At 58.2% G+C, this 19511-nt stretch overlaps 1 protein-coding gene across 1 annotated transcript; it reads left to right on the top strand.

Moving 5' to 3' along the window:
- Nucleotides 1-308: 308 nt before the first annotated feature.
- On the top strand, nucleotides 309-19140 carry PTTG1IP (PTTG1 interacting protein). The gene is made up of 6 exons (XM_036112725.2): nucleotides 309-529; nucleotides 8361-8413; nucleotides 9853-9961; nucleotides 14079-14253; nucleotides 15006-15052; nucleotides 17356-19140. Exons 1-6 carry the CDS (start codon nucleotides 415-417, stop codon nucleotides 17400-17402), a joined length of 546 nt encoding a protein of 181 aa, XP_035968618.1. The 5' UTR covers nucleotides 309-414; the 3' UTR covers nucleotides 17403-19140.
- Nucleotides 19141-19511: the final 371 nt, after the last annotated feature.

Raw genomic sequence — 19511 nt, forward strand, 5'->3', positions numbered from 1 at the left:
TCGGCGGCGGCACCATCAGGTCCTGGGGCCACCTTGCCGGACCGCCTCACGGCCTTAGGGTCCCGGTCACCGACCCCCGGCCGCCACTGAACGCCTCCTCGCCGTCCCGCAGGCGCACCGAGCCGCAGCCCGCCCCGCCCCCCCGCAGCCCGCCTCCTTCCATCCGCGCACGCGCACTGAGCCGCGCCCTCGCCGCACCGGGAGGCGGGGGAACACAGGCCGCGGAAGGAGGGCCGGACGGCTGGGGGCGGGGCGAGCCGGGGCCCGCGGCTGCGCACTCGACCGTGCCGCGCGCCCCACCCACTTCCGGCTGTGGCTCTTCCGGGGGTGGGGGGGACACTGTCTACCCCAGCAGCTGAGGTGGACAGCGTCCGGCTGACGTCCGCCCCACAGACCCGAGGGGCCGCGGCCACCATGGCGTCCGGCGGCGCTCGCGGGCTGATGCAGCGCTGGGAGCTGCTCCTCAGCGCCGTCGCGCTGTTCCTGCTGCTGCTTTCGGCGGCCGCGGCTCAGGAGCCGTCCGGAGCGGGTGAGGGGCCCGGGGCGGTTGAGAGGGCGCGGGCTCCTGGGCGGGGCGGGGAGGGGTCGCGGGGTCCCGGTCCGGGCGGGGCGGGGACGTGGAGGGGTCCGCGGGGTCCTCGGCGGTGCGGGGGCGGGGAGGGGGCCGTGGGGTCCCGGTCCGGGAAGGGGGGAGGTGGAGGGGGGCGCGGGATCCCGGACCGGGCGGGGAGCTGTCGCGGGCGCGGGGTCCCGGGCGGGGCGGCTAGGTGGAGGGGGCGCAGGGTCCCGGTTCGGGCGGGGCGGGGAGGTGGAGGGGTCCGCGGGGTCCTCGGCGGTGCGGGGGCGGGGAGGGGGCCGTGGGGTCCCGGTCCGGGAAGGGGGGAGGTGGAGGGGGGCGCGGGATCCCGGACCGGGCGGGGAGCTGTCGCGGGCGCGGGGTCCCGGGCGGGGCGGCTAGGTGGAGGGGGCGCAGGGTCCCGGTTCGGGCGGGGCGGGGAGGTGGAGGGGTCCGCGGGGTCCTCGGCGGTGCGGGGCCGGGGAGGGGGCCGTGGGGTCCCGGTCCGGGAAGGGAGGAGGTGGAGGGGGCGCAGGGTCCCGGTTCGGGCGGGGCGGGGAGGTGGAGGGGTCCGCGGGGTCCTCGGCGGTGCGGGGCCGGGGAGGGGGCCGTGGGGTCCCGGTCCGGGAAGGGAGGAGGTGGAGGGGGGCGCGGGGTCCTCGGCGGGGCGGGGGGAGAGGGGGCGCGGGGTCCTCGGCGGGGCGAGGGTGGAGGGGGGCGCGGGATCCCGGACCGGGCGGGGAGCTGTCGCGGGCGCGGGGTCCCGGGCGGGGCGGCTAGGTGGAGGGGGCGCAGGGTCCCGGTTCGGGCGGGGCGGGGAGGTGGAGGGGTCCGCGGGGTCCTCGGCGGTGCGGGGTCGGGGAGGGGGCCGTGGGGTCCCGGTCCGGGAAGGGAGGAGGTGGAGGGGTCCGCGGGGTCCTCGGCGGGGCGGGGGGAGAGGGGGCGCGGGGTTCTCGGCGGGGCGAGGGTGGAGGGGGGCGCGGGATCCCGGACCGGGCGGGGAGCTGTCGCGGGCGCGGGGTCCCGGGCGGGGCGGCTAGGTGGAGGGGCCCGCCCTTTGTCTCGGTTCAGCCTCGCGGCGGGGTCGGCGGGGGCTGCAGGATTGTCCCGGCTTAGTACTCGGCCCAGCCTCACGGCGGTTCTCTCTGGAGGAGCTCGCCGTTTTAGATTCCGAGCCTGGAAGTAGAGCCTCGAAGCTGCTGGAGCCCCACAGCGGGTCGGTAGCCGATGTCCAGGTGCCAGGCCCCTTGAGAATTGGGGGGGGCACTGGTGCGGCACAGGGGGCACCACTGCACTCGGGAAGGAGTCCTTCAGTCACCGCGTGCCTCAGCGGAGGCAGGAAAGCACAGTGCCATGGGACGTGCGACTCTGAAGGAAGCCGACTCTCTTTCTGCACTCAGCGGCCCTGGGGTGGGCGTGTGTCCTCCCTCACTGTGCTGCCAGGTGCTGGGACCATGGGGATCAACACACCGTTCTGGGGGACTGACCGACGAACAGGGCTCGAGAAGGAAGTGTATGACCTAGGGCCAAGCTGATGTGTCGGAAGGTTCCAGAAAGGCAGTATTGCTGGAGAGTGGCCTCCTGTGGGGCAGTGGAGGGGGCAGGGAGTCCTCAGACTCAGCCTCGGCCTGGGGGAAGATCGGGGAAGCTGGGAGTGTCAGGGCTGGGCCCGTTTGAGAAATGTGCTGGCTGCCTGTGTGGAGTACCCATGTGATCAGCAGCGGAGCCTCCCGCAGGTCAGGCAGCCTGATGACCTCCGTTCCAGGGCTTTACCAGTCGGATTGCCTCGGGGCCAGTGTTTTTCTCCACTCCTGCTAGCCCAGGCCTTGTTGAGTTCTGTTAGCCCAGCAAAGCACCCTTCTTGTGTGACCCTGTTGAACGTTTATTTCAGCGCATGACTGTTGTTCTCCTAATTTACTTCCAGTGTGTGTGTGTGTGACGTTTCCGAGGCAGCTGTCTGCACTGTGTAGGGAACGGTTTGGTCTGGATTGAGTTGTAAGCACAGATGTGGAATGGGGACTTTTTACCGTAATAGATGGATAATATGCCAAAATTCTGTCTCTCTCAGTGGCTAGCGGGTGTGTGTGCATAATTGCAGCGGTGTGTCAGGAGTGGCCCTGATTGATTGATCCCTCTGTTACTCGTAGTGCCCTGGAGCTCGGAGGGGTGTGCGGAGGCCCTCCTGCCGTGAGTGGGCTGTCCTTTGGTGACTTTAATTTGTTTCCTCATTAGGGAATTAGACCAGAGCTGTTGCTGTAGTATTTCAGCTGAAAAGCAGCTTCTTTGGCCGCACGGCATTCCACTCACTGTAATTCGGTGGGAAGCTGCCTGTCCTTTGCTTTGGCTCATAGTAATTACCTCTGTCTGGTGGATACAACCCAGTTCCTTGGTGGGTGGTAGTGGGCTGCTGTCTCTCTCCTCAGCAACAAGTTCAAAGGGGAGGAATGATGTGCTGTGAGGGTGCTTATCCCCCAGGTATCCTGGGGGTCTGCGTTTGCCTTTCCTCGGAGAGGGGCACTGTGGGAGCAGTGAGCGCTCCCCATTCAGAGTATGTGCTCAGTGTGGGGTTTTTGCTGCTTGTCATACTGTAGGAATGTGACTACACTGTTGACGATGTTGGTCTTCCTTGCAAGGGTATTGGGGTTCTTCAGAGAAACAGAACCCGTAGGGTATCTGTAGCTGTGGAGAAAGAGACGTATTATGAAGGATTGGCTCACGTGATTGTGGAGGCTGGGAAGTCCCGTGACCTGCGGTTTGCAGGTTGGAGTCCCAGGAAAGCTGGTGGAATCAGTCCATGTTGGAAGCACCCGGGACGCAGTGTCTGAGGGCAGGAGAAAATAGGTGTCCCAGCTTCAGCAGAAAGAGTCAATTTCCTATTCCTCTGCCTTTTTTGTTCGTTGGGGCCCCTCTATGGATTGGGTGATGCCCTTGCATTGGTGAGGGCAGTATTCTTTATTCGGTCTACCAGTTTGAACGCCGATTCCCTGAAACACCCGGGAATGTTTTACCAGCTACCTGCGCCTCCCGTAGCCCAGTCAGGTTGACACGTAAGTTAACCGTCACAGCAATCCCAGGCCCACAGTTTCTGATGTCTTACTATGTGTTTGGTGGCGTGGGGACACGGGGGACCCAGGGCACACTGAAGATCTGTCGAGGGAGGCTCCGGGAATCACAGCGGCCTCCACAGGCCATGGAGCCCACCCTGTGTGTGGGGTAAGACTCCATCCCAGAGTCTCATCTGTACATCAGGGGTGGGGGGGGGATGACCCTGAGAACCAGCTGCCTGAAGGATGCAGAAGAGCTCTGTTGTGGCCTGTGCAGGTCCCGCCCGACTGCTCCTCACGAAGGGCACTGGATTTGGAGGGGGGCCTGCTGCTCCCCGCCCGCCCGTCTCCTGTCGTACGGGGTTATAGCATGTATACAGACGGTCCCCGACTTACACGGGTTCGACGTAAGAGTTTTCTTCTTCGTGGTGATGCGAAAGGGATATGCATTCAGGAGAAGCAGTGCTTGGAATTTGGGGTGTGGGTCTTTGCCCAGGCTAGCGATGTGCGGTCCTGTCCTGGGGCTGGCGGTCGCACAGCCGTTCTGTCGGTCACTTTGGGTACGGTATTCGGTCAGTTACAGAGCTATTCAACACTCTCTCGTGAGACAGGCCGCGTGCGAGCTGATTCTGCCCAGCTGTCGGCCAACGGAAGTGTTCTCAGAACGTTTAAGGTTGGCCAGGTGTATTAACTGGATTCTTGATAGGCTCTTTTGCACTTACAGTGGGTTTCTTGGGATGTAACCCGTCCTAAATCAAGGAAGGGCCGTACAACACTCATCGCTCTTTTGTTTCTACTGAGATAGGAAGATGAGCGGGACTTTCTGTCTGACGAACTTTGCACCCTTGTTTCTCGTGTGAAGCTAGTGAAGTAGGTGCTCTGTCACCGAGCAGAGTGGGCACGGTGTCCGCGGAGGGGCCGGCCGGCGCCGCCCTCTGGCCTGTGGTGTGACACATGCACAGTGAGTGTGTGCTTACTCCTTTCTTTACTTTTACAAAACAGATCTCTTCACATGCGCTAGTGCGTGTCCTCTGTCCTGAATGGGCTCCCCTGAATCCCGAGGACTCCATGTGACGAGGGGCCATGGGCTGGCGTATCCGAACACAAGGATCTTCTTCTTTTGGTCTTTTCATTTAATTTTCAAAGGGAACGATACGTCAAGTTTTCTAATCATTGGTAAATGGACTCTCAGAGATTTCCAGTCCTGGGACTTCCAGAGTCAGGATGTGGACACTTAGTGTTAGACTGGGCAAATACGAGGGCAGTTTTTACTTCTCTCTGGCGATCAGCGCGTGGTTTTCTGTGCCCCGGTTTTTGAAGCAGGAGGAAGGGGGTAATGTATGTTGGTCAGATGATAAGGTGTTTCTGGAGGGAGAGAATGGAGCGACCTTTCCCCAGCGCTGCCCCGTTTTCAGGAGTGCTGTCTAACCGAGGCTTCCGCCTGCATTGACAGCTGCCCGGTGCTCGGCGGCAGAGGGGGCAGGAGGAGGGCTGGTCTCCACGGACTCTTGCTCTCTAGTCCAGAGGCCCTGGGGTGGACGAGCTTGATGGTGTGTATTGTGGAGCTTAGTTCACACGAGTCCAGCTATCAAAAAGACTTTAAAAAGGAAAAAGAAAAAATCCCCATGAAAAAGTTCCTGTCCGCCCTGCTCCCTGTGGCCACTCAGTTAAGATTGATGAGAAGTACGTCTTTTCTTGTAGAATTTTTCAAGAAGGACTTGAGAGTGGGTGTGTCAGCAGCTCTGCAGATTTTCAGTGGCTCCCTGCCTACTTCTTTGTTTAGAAGAATGTCAGAGCTGCAAAAAGTTGAAGGAATAAATAGCACAGTGAACTTGCAGATGCCTCTCAGTTCTCCAGCACTTCCTGTTTGCTTTGCCCCCCCTCCCCATGTCTGCTTGGTACTGGTCTGAGAGTTGGTTGTGGCCCTGCGCCCCGAAATTCCTCAGGGTGGGCCTCCCGAGGATGAGGGCATTCTTCTACACAGTTGGGGCTGTGCCGAGCGAAGTCTGGATGGTTAGCATTGGTGCGCTCCTCGCACACCACGACGTAGCAGAGGGTTTCTGTGCTCTCTTCACCAGTCGTCCCAGGAACGTCCAGCTCCATTCATCTGGAACACCTCCTCCTGTGCTGTCAGAAAACAAGTTTGTGGAAGGCCAATCGGTTGGTCTTGTCTGGGGTCGTCTAACTTGGATTCTGGTGCATTTGGACAGGGTTCACCCACACGTGGCTGCGTCCTTCCCCCTGCACCCCTGGGGGCACCTGCCGGCATTTTGTCCCATTGTCCTGTCCTTATCATGGTGGTACTTTGATTACTTCTTCATAAGTGATTGAACTGGGGGGGAGGAGCTTTGAGACCATAAGTGTCCTGTCACCTCGCAGACGGGCACAGTGGTCTCAGCGTCCAGATTTACCAAGGTGATTGCAGAATGGCGGGTCTTCACCCATTGCTTCTCCTTGGCTGCTTGACCTTCCCTCTGTTTGTTCCATGTCCAGGTGAAGTCCTGGACCATTCAAGAGGCTAGAGTCCATTACTGTCAGTCACTTTGATTTGTCATTGTCCCCATTTGGCAAGGAGGACCCCACCCCCTTCACGTGGGCACCTGGTCCTTTTGTCATTTACCCCTAAGTTGGTGCCACTCTGACGCAGTAATCTGTCCGAGGCCCGTCTTGTCCTTTCTCTGTCCCAGTGCCAGGATCAGCTGTTTCTCCCAGGAGTCCTGGCTCCATTTGGTAGGGGAACAGTGTCTAGAAACTAAGGCCCCTGTACGGCCAGGTGTTGTCGTCCGGGCCCCTCGGTGGACAGAGTGGGACGGAGCCCCAGGCGCCTGTGCCCGGTTGCTGTCGTCGGCCACTGTGACCCTGCGGTGCTTGCAGAAATCGAGGTGCTTCACGGCTTGTCCGTTTTCCTTCCCTTCGCGGAGCTAAATCAGGTGTGTTGTGAGAGCAGCGCTTGGCAGGAGGCGTCAGCACACCGCCGGGGCGCTGGGAGGGGCTGTCCGGCGGTGGCCGCTGCGGGGCCGCATGTGACGACCAGGCTGTCGCTGTGTTGGAAATAAAGCAGGGCTGTACTCGGTTGGCGGAGTGGAGGAGAGTCAGACCCACCGGCACCCCGGCCGCTTCACGGCGCCAGGCCCCTCTGTGCGCATCCTGCTCCGCGGCATGCCCACCCCTCGGGATTTCCCCCTCACGTTCCGCTGGGTCTCCTCTGTCCGCGGGGCGTCCCGTACCCTCCGCTTAGGCTTTGTGAGGCCCTCACTGCGCATGTCACGAACTAGAGGTTAACACGTGTCTTCCTTTCTCTTTCGAGATGAATTTTATGTCGGACGAAATGCAGGGTCTTATGTGTGCCGTGGGGTGAGTGATACCTGTGTCACCCTGGCCCTGTCAAGCTGCTGGAACGTGCCCATCTCTCCCAAAGGTTCAGGCCACCGCTGCCCCTTTCCCAGTGTAGAGGAGTTGATCCAGGGCTGCGCGTCCAGGGAATCCAGCAGGATGGTCTTTGTGTCAGGTTTCCATGGGCCCCCATAATGTTTCTAAGATTCGTCCGTGTCTTCTGCATACGGTGCACCTCCTCTCCTGGTTAAGTACTGTTCTGTTGTACGACCGCACCTGTTAGCCCATCCTTCTGTGCTTGGGCATCTGGGCTGTTTGCAGCTTTTTGCTGTTATTATAAAGGTGCTAGGGTGGTCAATTGGTTAAGCATCTGCCTGTGGCTCAGGTCCCGATCCCAGGGTTCTGGGATGGAGCCCACCCCGCCATGGGCTCCGTGCTCCACGGGGAGCCTGCTTCTCCCTCGCCCTCTGCTCCCCCCATGTGTGCTCGCTCGAGCTCTCTCTCTCAAATAAATCTTTAAAAAAAAATGTTGCCGTGAACATTTCTGTACAAGTCTTCCTGGGGGCTTATGTTCTGATTTTCTTGAGTGAAATACTTGAGTGGGGTTGCTGAGTCCTAGGGGAGACGTAGGTGGAACCCTTTTGCACTCCCATCCACACTGTGTGAGACTTCCCAGTTGCTCTCTGTCTGCGCCGACACTTAGTGTTGCCAGTCTTTTTAATGTTAGTCATTCTGGTGGGTGTGAAGTGGTATCTGGCTATGACTTTAAGTTGCAATTCCTGGTGACTAATGAGGTTGCACACAGAGCTCTTTTCCAAAGTATGTGTGTATGTTTTGAGTCATGGGGTGTGGTAAATCGCAGCCTGATAGGGGATGCGCATGTTTTATTCATACCCTAGTTCTTTACTTCTGATTAGCTTGAGCTCCAGAGCTGTTAGCTGTGTGGGGTTTAACCCCTTCGTGGGTGAGGGGTGGCCAGAGCCGCGGAGTGCCCTGCAGGATTGGCATCCGCTGATTCCGGGGGGCTTCTCCCGCAGGGCTTGGGGGGGACTGGCAGGGCCAAGGCCTGGCTTTTGTCTTGTGGGCCTGGCATTGCTGTGGCCTTTGGTTCCAAAGAGAGCGTGTGCTGAGGAGCCAGGGGGCCTGGGCTGGCTAGGGCCCGTGGGACGCGTCTGGGCGCTCGTCTCCTCTTCCCTGGAGGCACTGCCTTTGTGCCGAGGCCTGTTCCCTGCACGACCCCTCGCAGGTAGGAGCCTTGGTGCTGTGTCTGCGTCCTCCCGGGGGCCCAGTGGTGCTCCCTGAAGGCGGGCTGCCGGGAGAGGATGTGCGGCTCTGGGGTTGGGAGCGGAGCCTGCCCCCCTCCCCCGCAGCCCTCCTAAGCGCGTGTGTGCCTTGCCTGACTCTCTGATGTGTGTCCGTCCCCACAGCTTGCTCTCAGAACACTAACAGGACCTGTGAGGAGTGCCTGAGAAATGTCTCCGTAAGTAGCACGGCCACCTCCTCGGCCCCGGGGGCTCTTGTGTGCGTGACGGGGACCTGTTGCGCTGCCTGAATTGCTCCCCACAAAAGAGAACCATCCTCCTAGCGAGCTCCTGCGGCTTTCAGTAACACGGTTCTGACATGGTTGTAAACATGGGAAACCAGACATGGGAAACTTGCGTTATGTGAAAATGGAGGATTTACCAAAAGCTGTTCACTGGGACCAGGCCACTGACGTGGAGGGTGTTCTCCGACGGCCAGAACGAAGAGGGTTGACTGCTGTTCGCTGAGCGTGCTCTGAGCATGGTGAATGCGCCATGTAGCTCTGGGAGAGCCCGGGCTTCTTCCTCACGTTTGTAATGGACTTGCACCCTGGCCTGGGACACAAATACCTGATTTCCCATCCTTTTGAAGAACTCAGAGAAGACTCTGTAAGACGGTTACCTTCAGGATTCAAAGTACCAAGTGCAAAGCCCTGACCTGAGGACCCGTGAGGCTACCCGAGCACACGTCTGGGCCGCCATGTGCGCCTGGTGCCGGGGGGTCTGGTGCCCTCTCTGCACCTGCATTGGCCCTGGTGTTCTTAGGGACTCCGACCGGAGTGTCTGTGAGGTGCCCTCCAGCCCTGAGGTTCTGGGCCCGTGCCCTTGAGCCTTAATGCACTGTCTGTTTTTTCTTTTTTTTTTTTTTTTTTAAGAATTTATTTATTCATTTGAGAGAGAGAGGATGAGCAGGGGAGGGGCAGAGGGAGAGGGAGAAGCAGACTCCCCACTGAGCAGGGAGCATGACACGGGGCTCGATCCCAGGACCCTGAGATCATGTCCTGAGCCGAAGGCAGACGCTTCACAGACCTAGGTGCCCCCAGATGCACTGTCTTTAAGACAGCCAGGCACCCCATGCGGTTGGAGAGGTCACAGTGTTTTCCAAGGTCACTTAAGTCCACTGACAAGGACTTACTGAGCTCCTCCGGTGGGCCCGCTGGGTCCCGCCTGCCCTCCTGCAGACGAACTGAGATAGGCACCCCAGCTGAGTGTGTTGGGTGCTACTGATGGGAAGGTGATGGGGAGGTGGGGCAATGGTGAGTGGGTCGCTCAGGGGAGGCCATGTGGGGGAGGGGAGGGCACACATGCTTGGGGGAAGAATGTTCTGGGCAGAAGAAGTGGCTGTGCAAAGACTCTGGGCAGGGAGCCACCTGGCAGCTTTCAGGACATGCACGGAGGCCAAGGGGCCGGGCAGGGTGCCTGGTGGGAGAGGGTTTTGAGTAACCTCAACCCTGGTGGTCCAGATGGGGTGGAACTGATGGGGTGAGGTGGGGGTGAGGCCTTCCAGTCTGTCACCTGAGGGCGAGCAGGAGGTGTAGTGGGGCTCAAATCCCGGACAGTCTGATTCTTGGGTGCGTATGTTGCATTTCTGACGTTTGTTGAACATCATCTCTTTCAGTGTCTTTGGTGCCACACCAACAAGGCGTGCTTGGACTACCCGGTGAGCAGGATCCTGCCGCCCAGCTCCCTCTGTAAGCTGAGCTCTGCACGCTGGGGCGTTTGCTGGGGTAAGTCTTCGTTTTCATGGAGTTCTCGCAAAATCTGTGCTGTTTTGGAAAGTCTGGTTGTGCTCAGTGAACGTAAGCTGCCGGAACGCGTGCTCTCTGCAGGAAGTCAGGAAGCCAGTGAGAGAGTGTGCTTTCTGGGAGGGCTGCTGGCAGTCCCCGGGGTCTGGAGGCCCAGCTGCAGGACCATGAGCCTCGGCTCTGCACCGGGTCCCTCTGCATCCCGGGATGGCGGAGGGCAGAGTGTGCGTTTGGGGACTGTTTCTGGGTGTGTTGGCGCACGGTGTCTCGGCTCCGTCTGTGCGCTGCGAGTCCTGCTCAGCAAGGTCAGGCCCTTCTTTCCTGACTTGTCCCTTTCTGTCTGCAGATGGTGGGTTTTCCAGGCGCTCTCTCTCTGGGTCTGTTAACCCTTTGTGAGACCCCAGAGAGACCAGTCCTGGAGCAGGGAGCCCAGGGCATTCTGAGCCTGAGCTGTTAAGGTGTTCTTAAGATGAGGCATGGCTTCTAATGAAGCGCACATGCTGTTTCCTGGTCCTCGTAGACCCTAGTGTCTAACAGACACACACGTGTGCGTACACCTACAGCTGTTCAGGGAGTGGAGTGAGGTTTTAACACACGTAGACAGGTAACCTCTGCTCAGCACTCGCAGCCTGACCCGGTCAGGACCCCGTGTCAGCCCCTAGACCGACTTTCCATCAGCACAGGTGAGTGCTGCCCACGCTGCCCTTCCCCTAAAGGAAGTCATGTGCTGTTTGCCCGACTTTCCATGCAGTCGTGTGTCTGAGACTCCTGTGTCCCGGCCCATCTGTCCGGCGGCTGCCCAGTGCCCTGCAGGCGTCCACGCGGACGTCCCAGTGCTGCTGTAAACGTGCTCGTGGGGCCGGCTGCCCACCCTCACTTCCACTGTGCGTGTACTGAGGAGCACAATCACGGGGTCGCCGTGCGTAGTAGGTCCGCAGACGTTTTCCCAGAGTGGCTATGCCAGTTTACGCTCCTCCAGGTGGTGCGGGCGTTCCCGTTGTCCCATGTCCCTACCACCACTTGGGGTAATCAGTCATCTTCATTTTAGTCCATCTGGTGGGTGTGAAGGGGTATCTCGTTGTGGTTTTAATTTGCATTTCTCTGATGACTAATGATGTTGAGCACCTTTCAAGTGGGGTCACTTTTGATAATTCTATGCAATGAAGTTCCTGCTTTGGGGCCGTGGGGCTGGCTGAACGCCTGGCATGGGACAGATGAGATCCACGGCGTGGGGGGCGGGGAGCAGGGAACAAGCCCGGGGCTGTGGGAGGCGGGCTCTGCAGTCAGGACGGGTGGCCTGCTTCCGAAGAGAGGGTGCACGTGGTGTCATTCATGCCGGGGCTGCATGGGACTGAAGCCTGCCACCTGGGACTCAGGGATCGGGGGGGATGCTCCGGGTCCCCGTGTGCACTGAGGAGGGTTGGGAGGGCGCATTGGGCTGAGGGCGTATTGGCCTTCTCTGTGGGAACAGAATGGGCAGGGGGCTTGTGCCGTCTGGGGAGCCCGGGAGGGCCCCCAGCCCCCCTCGATGTCAGGGCAGCACGTAACTGTAATTCCAGACCTCACGCCATGGGTGCTGTCTGTTCTGACAACTTTAGAATCATCTTATCCAGCTCTGGGCAAAATTGTTTTGGAGTTTTAACTGTAATTACATGTTCGATTGGAGAAACATGAAGTCCTAAGGATGTTACCCCGTTGGCAGAAGCAGGTGTCCCTGCCCCACTCAGGTCACCCTCATGGCCTCAGGCTCCGTAGCTTTTACATGGAAGGCTCATGGGAATGGGGGCCTGCAGTGTTTTTCCCCATTGTGATCGGGATTTCTGTATTTTTTTTTTTTAAGATTTTATTTGTTTGACACAAACACACACAGAGAGAGGGTGAGAGCGAGCACAAGCAGGGGGAGCGGCAGAGGGAGAGGGAGAAGCAAACTCCCCGCCGAGCAGGGAGCCCCATGCGGGACTTGATCCCAGGACCCCCGGGTCATGACCTGAGCTGAAGGCAGACGCTTCACTGAGCCACCCAGGTGCCCCATGGGATTTCTGTAATTTATAACTGGTTTTAGCTGTTAGTCAGAAAAGCTCTTTTGGGGGGGCAGACATATTTCTGAGCCATGTGTCTTGCTGATCTGATTGGTTTTTAAAGTGGATTGTTTGCAAGTTCTGTCATCGAAACCCACTGCCATCCGCTTGTGAAGGTCTTTTCTGATGTTGTTGCCGTCGTGACTGCTTGGTGTGCTGGCTCTTCCAGAACAGGTGGCAGGAGGAGAAACCACGTGACTATAGCTCGGAAGGCATCTCATCAGATGTGACCCTGATTCTGATCGTCAGCGTAGGTGCACAAACTGGAGGCCAGCCCGTGGGGCTCGCGGCCACCCTGTGTGCAGTGCTCGGCTCTCGGCGGCGGCCTCCCTGTCCCCACCCGCCGCCCCGGGCGGAGCTCGCTCCCGAAACTGCCTCGGTGGCCGTCTGAACGGGGCGAGTGGACACATTTGCAAGAGCACTCTCAGGGCTCTTTGATTGGCTCTGCTTCGAATTAAATAGAGAACTGTTGGCGGGTTTGGCTTTATAAATCCTTCAGAGAAGTCGGAAAGCATCGTGAAGCTTGTTTTAACTGCTTGTCTCCGGAGTTGGCTCTTGACGGGGAATCATAAAATCGTTGGCAGCTGATGAGGCGGCCGTCTTCAGGCCCCGTGGGCGTGCCAGGGCTCCATGGTCCCTCCTGTGCCTGCTGGGGTCAGAAGTTGTCCTGGGGAAGTAAATGCAGGGCAGCCGTCTTCAGGCCCCGTGGGCATGCCAGGGCTCCACGGTCCCTCCTCTGCCTGCTGGGGTCAGAAGTTGTCCTGGGGAAGTAAGTGCAGGTGACCTTGAACAGCGTAGGGGTTAGGCGCGCTGACGCCCCGGGCACTTGAAAATCTGCATGTGACTTCTTTTTTTTTTTTTTTAATTTTATTTTATTATGTTATGTTAGTCACCATACATTACATGATTGGTTTTTGATGTGGTGATCCATGATTCATTCTTCTCATATAACACCCCGTGCTCCATGCAGAACGTGCCCTCTTTAATACCCATCACCAGCCTAACCCATCTCCCCCCCTCCCCTCTAGAACCCTCAGTTTGTTTCTCAGAGTCCATCGTCTCTCATGGTTCATCTGTCCCTCCGATTCCCCCCCTTCATTTTTCACTTCCTTCTCCTAACATCCTCCATGCTATTCTATCCTTATGTTCCACAAATAAGTGAAACCATATGATAATTGACTTTCTCTGCTTGACTTATTTCACTTAGCATGATCTCCTCCAGTCACATTCATGTTGAGGCAAAAGTTGGGTATTCATCCTTTCTGATGGCTGAGTAATATTCCGTCGTATATATGGACCACCTCTTCTTTATCCATTCATCTGTTGAAGGGCATCTCAGCTCTTTTCACAGTTTGGCTATTGCGGACATTGCTGCTATGAACATTGGGGTGCATCTGCATGTAACTTCTGATTTCCTGGAAACTGAACTACTGCCAGCCTGCCGTGGACGGAAGGCTTGCTGGTAACAGAGCAGTCGAGGTGCACGCGTGTGTGTGTGTGTGTGTGTGATGTGCACCACGTGCTGTGTTCTCACAGGGAAGTAGGCTAGAGAGAGGGAAACGTTAGTGAGAACGTCATCAGGAAGAGAAAGTGCACGTACAGTATCGTCCTGGATTTGGGGAACCCACGCCCACAGATTCGTGGACCCAGATGGTTCAGACTGTGTTCGAGGGCCCACGGTGTCATGCTGTGGACTTGGGTTTAAGGATTGGATAAGCTGCCCCAGGCTTCAGTTCCATTTGCAGAGTTCCACAGAGTCTAAAAGTGTGTCAGGAGAGTCTGTGCGCCCGGCGGGCACTCTCCTTCCTGTGTCTGCTTGGTTCACGTACCCCGGGCTTGCCGCGGGGAGAAATGCCGCCCCGTGTGTGGCCTGGGCCGTGGCGGTTGAGTGAGAAATCGCTCACAAGTCACACACCCGCACTGAGAGGAGACCTGGGGGCAGGCAGCTCTAGGACTGCAGGGGGCTGCTTTGGGCTCCCCGCGCCCCGTGCTGACTCCCTGACTCCCGGCGGACCTTGCAGTGAACTTCGAGGCGCTGATCATCACGCTGTCGGTGGTGGGGGGCGCCGTCCTCCTGGCCGTGGCCGTGTGCTGCACCTGCTGCTGCTGCCGGAAGAACAGGAGCCGGAAGCCGGATAAGAGCGAGGAGAAGGCGGCGCGGGAACGCGAGGAGCGCAGGATCCGGCAGGAGGAGAGGTGAGGCCCCGGGTCACTGGGGCGTCCCTGGGGCATGGGGCCCTGCCAAGCCACGGGGAAGTTCCGCCTGCGGCCCCAAGTTCTCTCCAGCTTTGGACGGACTGTGGGTCGCGCGCCGGGATTGTGGGACAGGGTGTGGGCGCGGCGCGGGTCCTTGTCTTCCCGGGCTGCCCCGGGCAGGACAGAGGCCCAGCCGGGGCGAGCCGGGCATCGGGGGCGCCTGCCTGCCTGCGCCTGGGGCGGGCCTGCTGCGGCCAGTGTGCGGAGACGCTGTCCTGCCCTGCTGATGGAGCACTTTGGGGAGCTCGGGCCAGGCCAGGGCGGCAGGTGCGGCGGGTCACCAGGCCCTGCCTGATGGGAGCGAGATCGTGGCTCGGAGACGTGCTGCCGCGTCAGGCCAGCTGCTGGTGGGTGGGCGCTGTCCCCGCAGAGTCATGGCCCGTAAGTAACAACTAACACGTGTACATTCCCAACCTTCTGCAGAACCTAGTGTCAGATTTTCACTCCTCAGTGTGTTTTCTTTACATGAAAAATAGTTTAAGAAATCATAGTATTTGAATTGTCTTTATTGAAACAAAGAATCAAATGACAGGACACTGGAGCGTCCTCAGAAGACGGTGCTGGTCGTCACCCTGCTTGGCCTGGTGGCCACCTGCGCCTGTCCCCGGCCTCTCTGCCGAAGGAAGTGAAGGGTACATCTTTAAATGTTATGTAATAGTTTGATGCTAAATGAGATATCTTTGTTTTTTTAGGAGAGCAGAGATGAAATCAAGACATGATGAAATCAGAAAAAAATACGGTAAGTGTGGATGCGATGTCCGTGTCCGTTCCGTTTGGTTGGGAGTTGATGCCGCACTGTGAGATGTGACTGCGTCCCTCGTCCACCTGTCCGGGTTGAGCTGCTGGGTTTACTCCGTGTGGACTGGAATGAACTAACCCATGAATGTCTTGAGAAGATGAAGCCTTGGCATATTTTTCTCTCGCCAGACTTCCTAGGACTGCTCGCTCCCGAGGGGGTGGAACTTGGCCGGGCTCCATGTGGCTCCTAGCCTGTCACCCTGTTTGTGTGACGTGGGCTGTGTGTGATGACCGCGGGCCTCCCCCGCCTCGCCACCCTCGTGTTCACGTCGCTCTCGCACCTGACTTCTGTGGGCTCAGCTCTCCATGCTGCCCAGGCATTTTGTCTGGTTTGTTTTGGTTTTTGTTTGGAGAGACTGGGGCGGGGGTGACTCATTTTTTACTGTGTGAGAGCATTAAATCTGCTCCCCTGTTGAGTTGGCTGTTGGGATTGGGAGACACGAACTCACTGGGCCTCCCCAGTGACCACTACGGGGCCTCCAGCCCTGGGCCACGGCGCTTCCTTTGACCTCATGACCTGAGGATCACATGCTCAGTCAGGTGGACCGGGCAGCTGGGCTGAAGGCGAACTCTGATCAGGAAAATTCCAAAATCTTTACCAACTAACGTATGCATTTTGGAGTTCTCTGTATAGAGGATACTGTTTTCCTGGTATTTTAAGATCCTGAGCACTAAAACAGTCAGTCCCCAAGGCTCAGTTCCCTCTGGCGGGGGCCTCTGGCTGCATGCCCCCACCCCCATCCACACCGGCCTCCTCTCACTGTCACGCCCTTGTGCTGGGTCGCCTCAGGCTGGGGGTGACCCTGCCAGTCTCCAGGTGTTGATTCCAAGGCACAAGGCTGCCCCGACTGCCCCTCCTCCCGCTGCTGGGTCTCTTACGTTTAAGGCGAGATGTCCGGCCACTGAGACAGCCTTCTGTGATTGGCTCCCACCCCTCAGCCTCCCCTTGGTGCCGCTCCTCTCCTGGCCAGCCTGGCGTGTCCCCCTTGCTGCCCTTGGCACTCGCCCTGAGGTCCGGTGCTCATTCCCTGCGTAGGTGGTGATAGACTCCGTGTGGGTGACATTCCCTATCCAGCAGTCTTGGCACGGTGCCCTCTCTCCCCGGTGCCCACTGAGCGTCCGCTGCCCTCAGCTGGGGCCCCTTGGTTTTCCACGACATTGAAAAGTGCAGAAAGGAGCTTGTTGGCATCTGATTAACAATATAAATACGAGGCAAGAGACGTGTCACACAGACTCACACCCAAGTGCCTTTACTGCCAAGCGCAAGTAGCTTTCAGGTCTTCCCCTTTGTCCGGTTGTGTGCGGGGTTGTGTGCGGGGCCTGGCGGTGGCTCAGGCCGGGCTCCTGGCCCAGGGGCGGTCTCTGTAACAGTGCCCTGGGGCACTTCCTTCCTACCGTTTTGATGGTTCCTGTGGCCCTTAATTGCACTGATAAAACCAACTCATGCCTGTTTACACAAAGCCCATAGAGTGGACTGGACTTTGGAAAGACTCAGCTGGTGGAAGAATGCCCAGGGGGCCCCAAGGGGGCCGGGGACAGGCACGCGCTGCAGTTAACACACACAATACACATGTGGACGAAACCCTTCTTGTGGTTTTAGAAGGTGTTTGATTTCTGATCACAAAGCACTTTCTCCCCCTCTGAACTAGACATAGAGCTAGGAGCTGTTCTGCTTTGTCTTTTCCCAATGCAACCGGGTGTATTTGTCATTTGGCATCTGAACGCCCTTTACCAAAACCACCGTGGGCTTCCTCCCGAGGCCTGAGGCACGCCGTCCTCCTCCTCAGACAGACCAGCAGCCCCGCACCCCCAAAATCTCCTGCAGCAAGTAGCTGTGTTGCAGTGGCTCGGGGGGGTGTTGGTTTGTGGTACAGGTTTCTGAAGAGAGGGAGAGATTGCGTGGGTTTCTGCTCTGCGAACAGAGCTCCTCGTCTTCGGGTATTTAGCACCGAATATCTATGACCAGGTACATCGTACTAGTTACATCAGGATGCTCAACGGTGAGATTGAAGGTCACCTCGCTCTAAGTCTGCCAACATTATAAGGACATGTAAAGTAGGGTGTTTTTCTAAGTCACCTGTGGTTTGACATTCAAAACGATGAAGTGTCGTGCTCGACCCTGCGCAGACACCCGTTTCTCTTAAGGCCTCAGTGGGTCTTCGCGTAGAGCTCAGTTGTTCTGCTCTCTTGCATCTCGTTTGCCATCCTGTGAGTGCATTTATAACCAGGGCTGTTTTGTTCCAGGTTTGTTTAAAGAAGAAAACCCATATGCCAGGTTTGAGAACAACTGAGAGCGCACCCCGCCCCGGGACGCGGCGCCGGTCAGCCGAGCCCCTGCCCCGCCGAGGCAGCCCTGCCGAGAGCACAGCGCGCGGCCGCCCGCACACCTGCGAGCTTCTGTCCCCTTCTCTGTATCTCTACTCGGTCACTCGAGACGCTAAGCCTGTCGGGGGGTGGGGGTTGGTTTTGGTTTGGTTGTTAATTTGAGGAAGAAAGACAAACATTGCACCACTGTCTCAGTCGGTAAGCCACCTGCGGGCAGAGCCGCCCACCTCTCCCTCTGCCGGCGGCGGGCTGCCCACGGCGGGGCAGGAAGGGCGCCTGTCACCCGGCCGCTGCCCCGTGAGCCCAGTGGCGTCTCCGTGCGGCACGCTGACTCGGGCCGCGCTCTCACCCCAGCCGTGCGGAACAGCACCGAGGGGGGTCCTGCTCACTTTGGGTCTGTGTTGCGTTTCATTTCATTTTAAATAATTCTTGGATTTCCTTCCTCCACCTAAAACATTTCGCCAAAAAACTTCACTTATTGGACAGTTTTTAAATTTTCATTTGTATCTTTACCAGAACATCACGGTCTTTTCCCAGGGAAGACTTGAGTAACAAATGAAGCTTGAAAGCCACCTGTCCGGGGCACCGCAGCGCTGATGTGGAGCCGCGGGGCCCAGGGAGGCTGCCGCTGCCCTGCTCTCACCTTCCTGCCCGTTCACAGCGGGTGTCAGGCCGTGTGTGCAGTGCACGAGCCTCTCGGGCCTGTCAGGCTGGCTGCACCGCGGTCACTGAGGGGCCTGGGCTGTCCCCAAAGAGGGAGGGACCGAGCACCGGCGGCCCCCCTGCGGGGCTCTGCCCACCGGGGAGGCGGGTGTCCAGGTCGGCGGGAGGGATTTCCGCGTGCTTGTCAGACCAGCCCTGTCCTGAGGCGTGCTCCTGGGGGCGTGTGGTGAGAATCCTGCAGAGGCCGCTTCTCGGGAGGCTGTCCGTGGCCTCCAGGCACACCCCACCGTGGCTTCTGTGGCCGTTCCGTCCCTTTCAGATCGAGATCTAGGACGGCAGTGAATAGACCAAGCGCTTCGTGTGAGGGGCGGCAGCAATGATGGACGTGTGTGAACAGCCTGCCTTCAGTCTGAAAATAGGCCCAGGTGCCACACTGCTTCGGAGTAGGAAGACGTTTAGCTTCGGGAAAGCGGGTCGACAGGCACCTACGGAAACGACGTATTCGGCTTTCGTGCTGGTGACCCTGCAGAGACCGCTGTCTCAGGCGTCCAGTCAGGTGCCCGCCACGTCGGCCTTGCTGTCCTGGAATCTCCACAAGCTGGGAAACTAACCTCTAGGAACTCCGTTACTATCTTTCTGACTTCTTGGGCATTTGATAGCAATTTAAAGTACTATGAAACATTCCTAAGTATCTTAGAGCAGCCTGCACATTTTGTCTTACTGTTTATTCTTAAGAGAAACTTTGTAACAGACTTCAGCAACCTTTGTATTAACGCAGTAGTACTCCGTAAGCTCGCGCTGTGTCTTGATTCTGGGTTGCTGAGCTCCCCGTTCTTCCTTCCATACCGTGTATGTAATCCCATCATGGGGTCCTGAGCCCACACCAGGCCGTCTGGAGGGCTGTCGTAGTCCCTACGCTTTTTTCTGAAATAGTCCTAAGAGCAGCCATATATTGTAACCTCAAGGAAACCAGGAAGCTTGGAGTGCCTTAATTTTAACCAGTTTCCGAAAAATGGTTTAATACACACTTTGTTGAATACACTTCGTGTCCTCGTGTCTCATTTCTCTGTGGTGTTAGCGTGATTACTTGGAGAGCGGTGGGTAGACTTTCTACGTAGAGACTTTTTTTTTTAAGATTTTATTCTAGAGAGAGCGAGCGAGAGTGCGGGCGGGCGGGGTGGGCGCAGAGGGAGAGAGTTCCAACCAGACACCACACCTAATGTGGAGCCCGTCACGGAGCCCGACGCGGGGCTCAATCCCATGCCCCTGAGATCATGAGCTGAGCTGAAACCAAGAGTCAGACGCTGAACCGACTGCGCCACCCAGGTGCCCTTCCACATAGAGACCTTTGACCCGCCCCAGGTGTGTGAGCAATCCCAGCTTCGGTACCATGGCCAAGGGGGCAACTGCCA

The sequence above is a fragment of the Halichoerus grypus genome, chromosome 1 (genome assembly GCF_964656455.1).
Source record: "Halichoerus grypus chromosome 1, mHalGry1.hap1.1, whole genome shotgun sequence".
Lineage (NCBI taxonomy): Eukaryota > Metazoa > Chordata > Mammalia > Carnivora > Phocidae > Halichoerus > Halichoerus grypus.

Excerpts from the sequence above, each read along its gene's own strand:
- PTTG1IP (XM_036112725.2), top strand. The coding sequence starts at position 415 with ATGGCGTCCGGCGGCGCTCGCGGGCTGATGCAGCGCTGGGAGCTGCTC. Across the intron at positions 530-8,360 it reads TCAGGAGCCGTCCGGAGCGG|CTTGCTCTCAGAACACTAAC; the intron begins GTGAGGGGCCCG and ends CCGTCCCCACAG. Across the intron at positions 15,053-17,355 it reads TGAAATCAGAAAAAAATACG|GTTTGTTTAAAGAAGAAAAC; the intron begins GTAAGTGTGGAT and ends GTTTTGTTCCAG.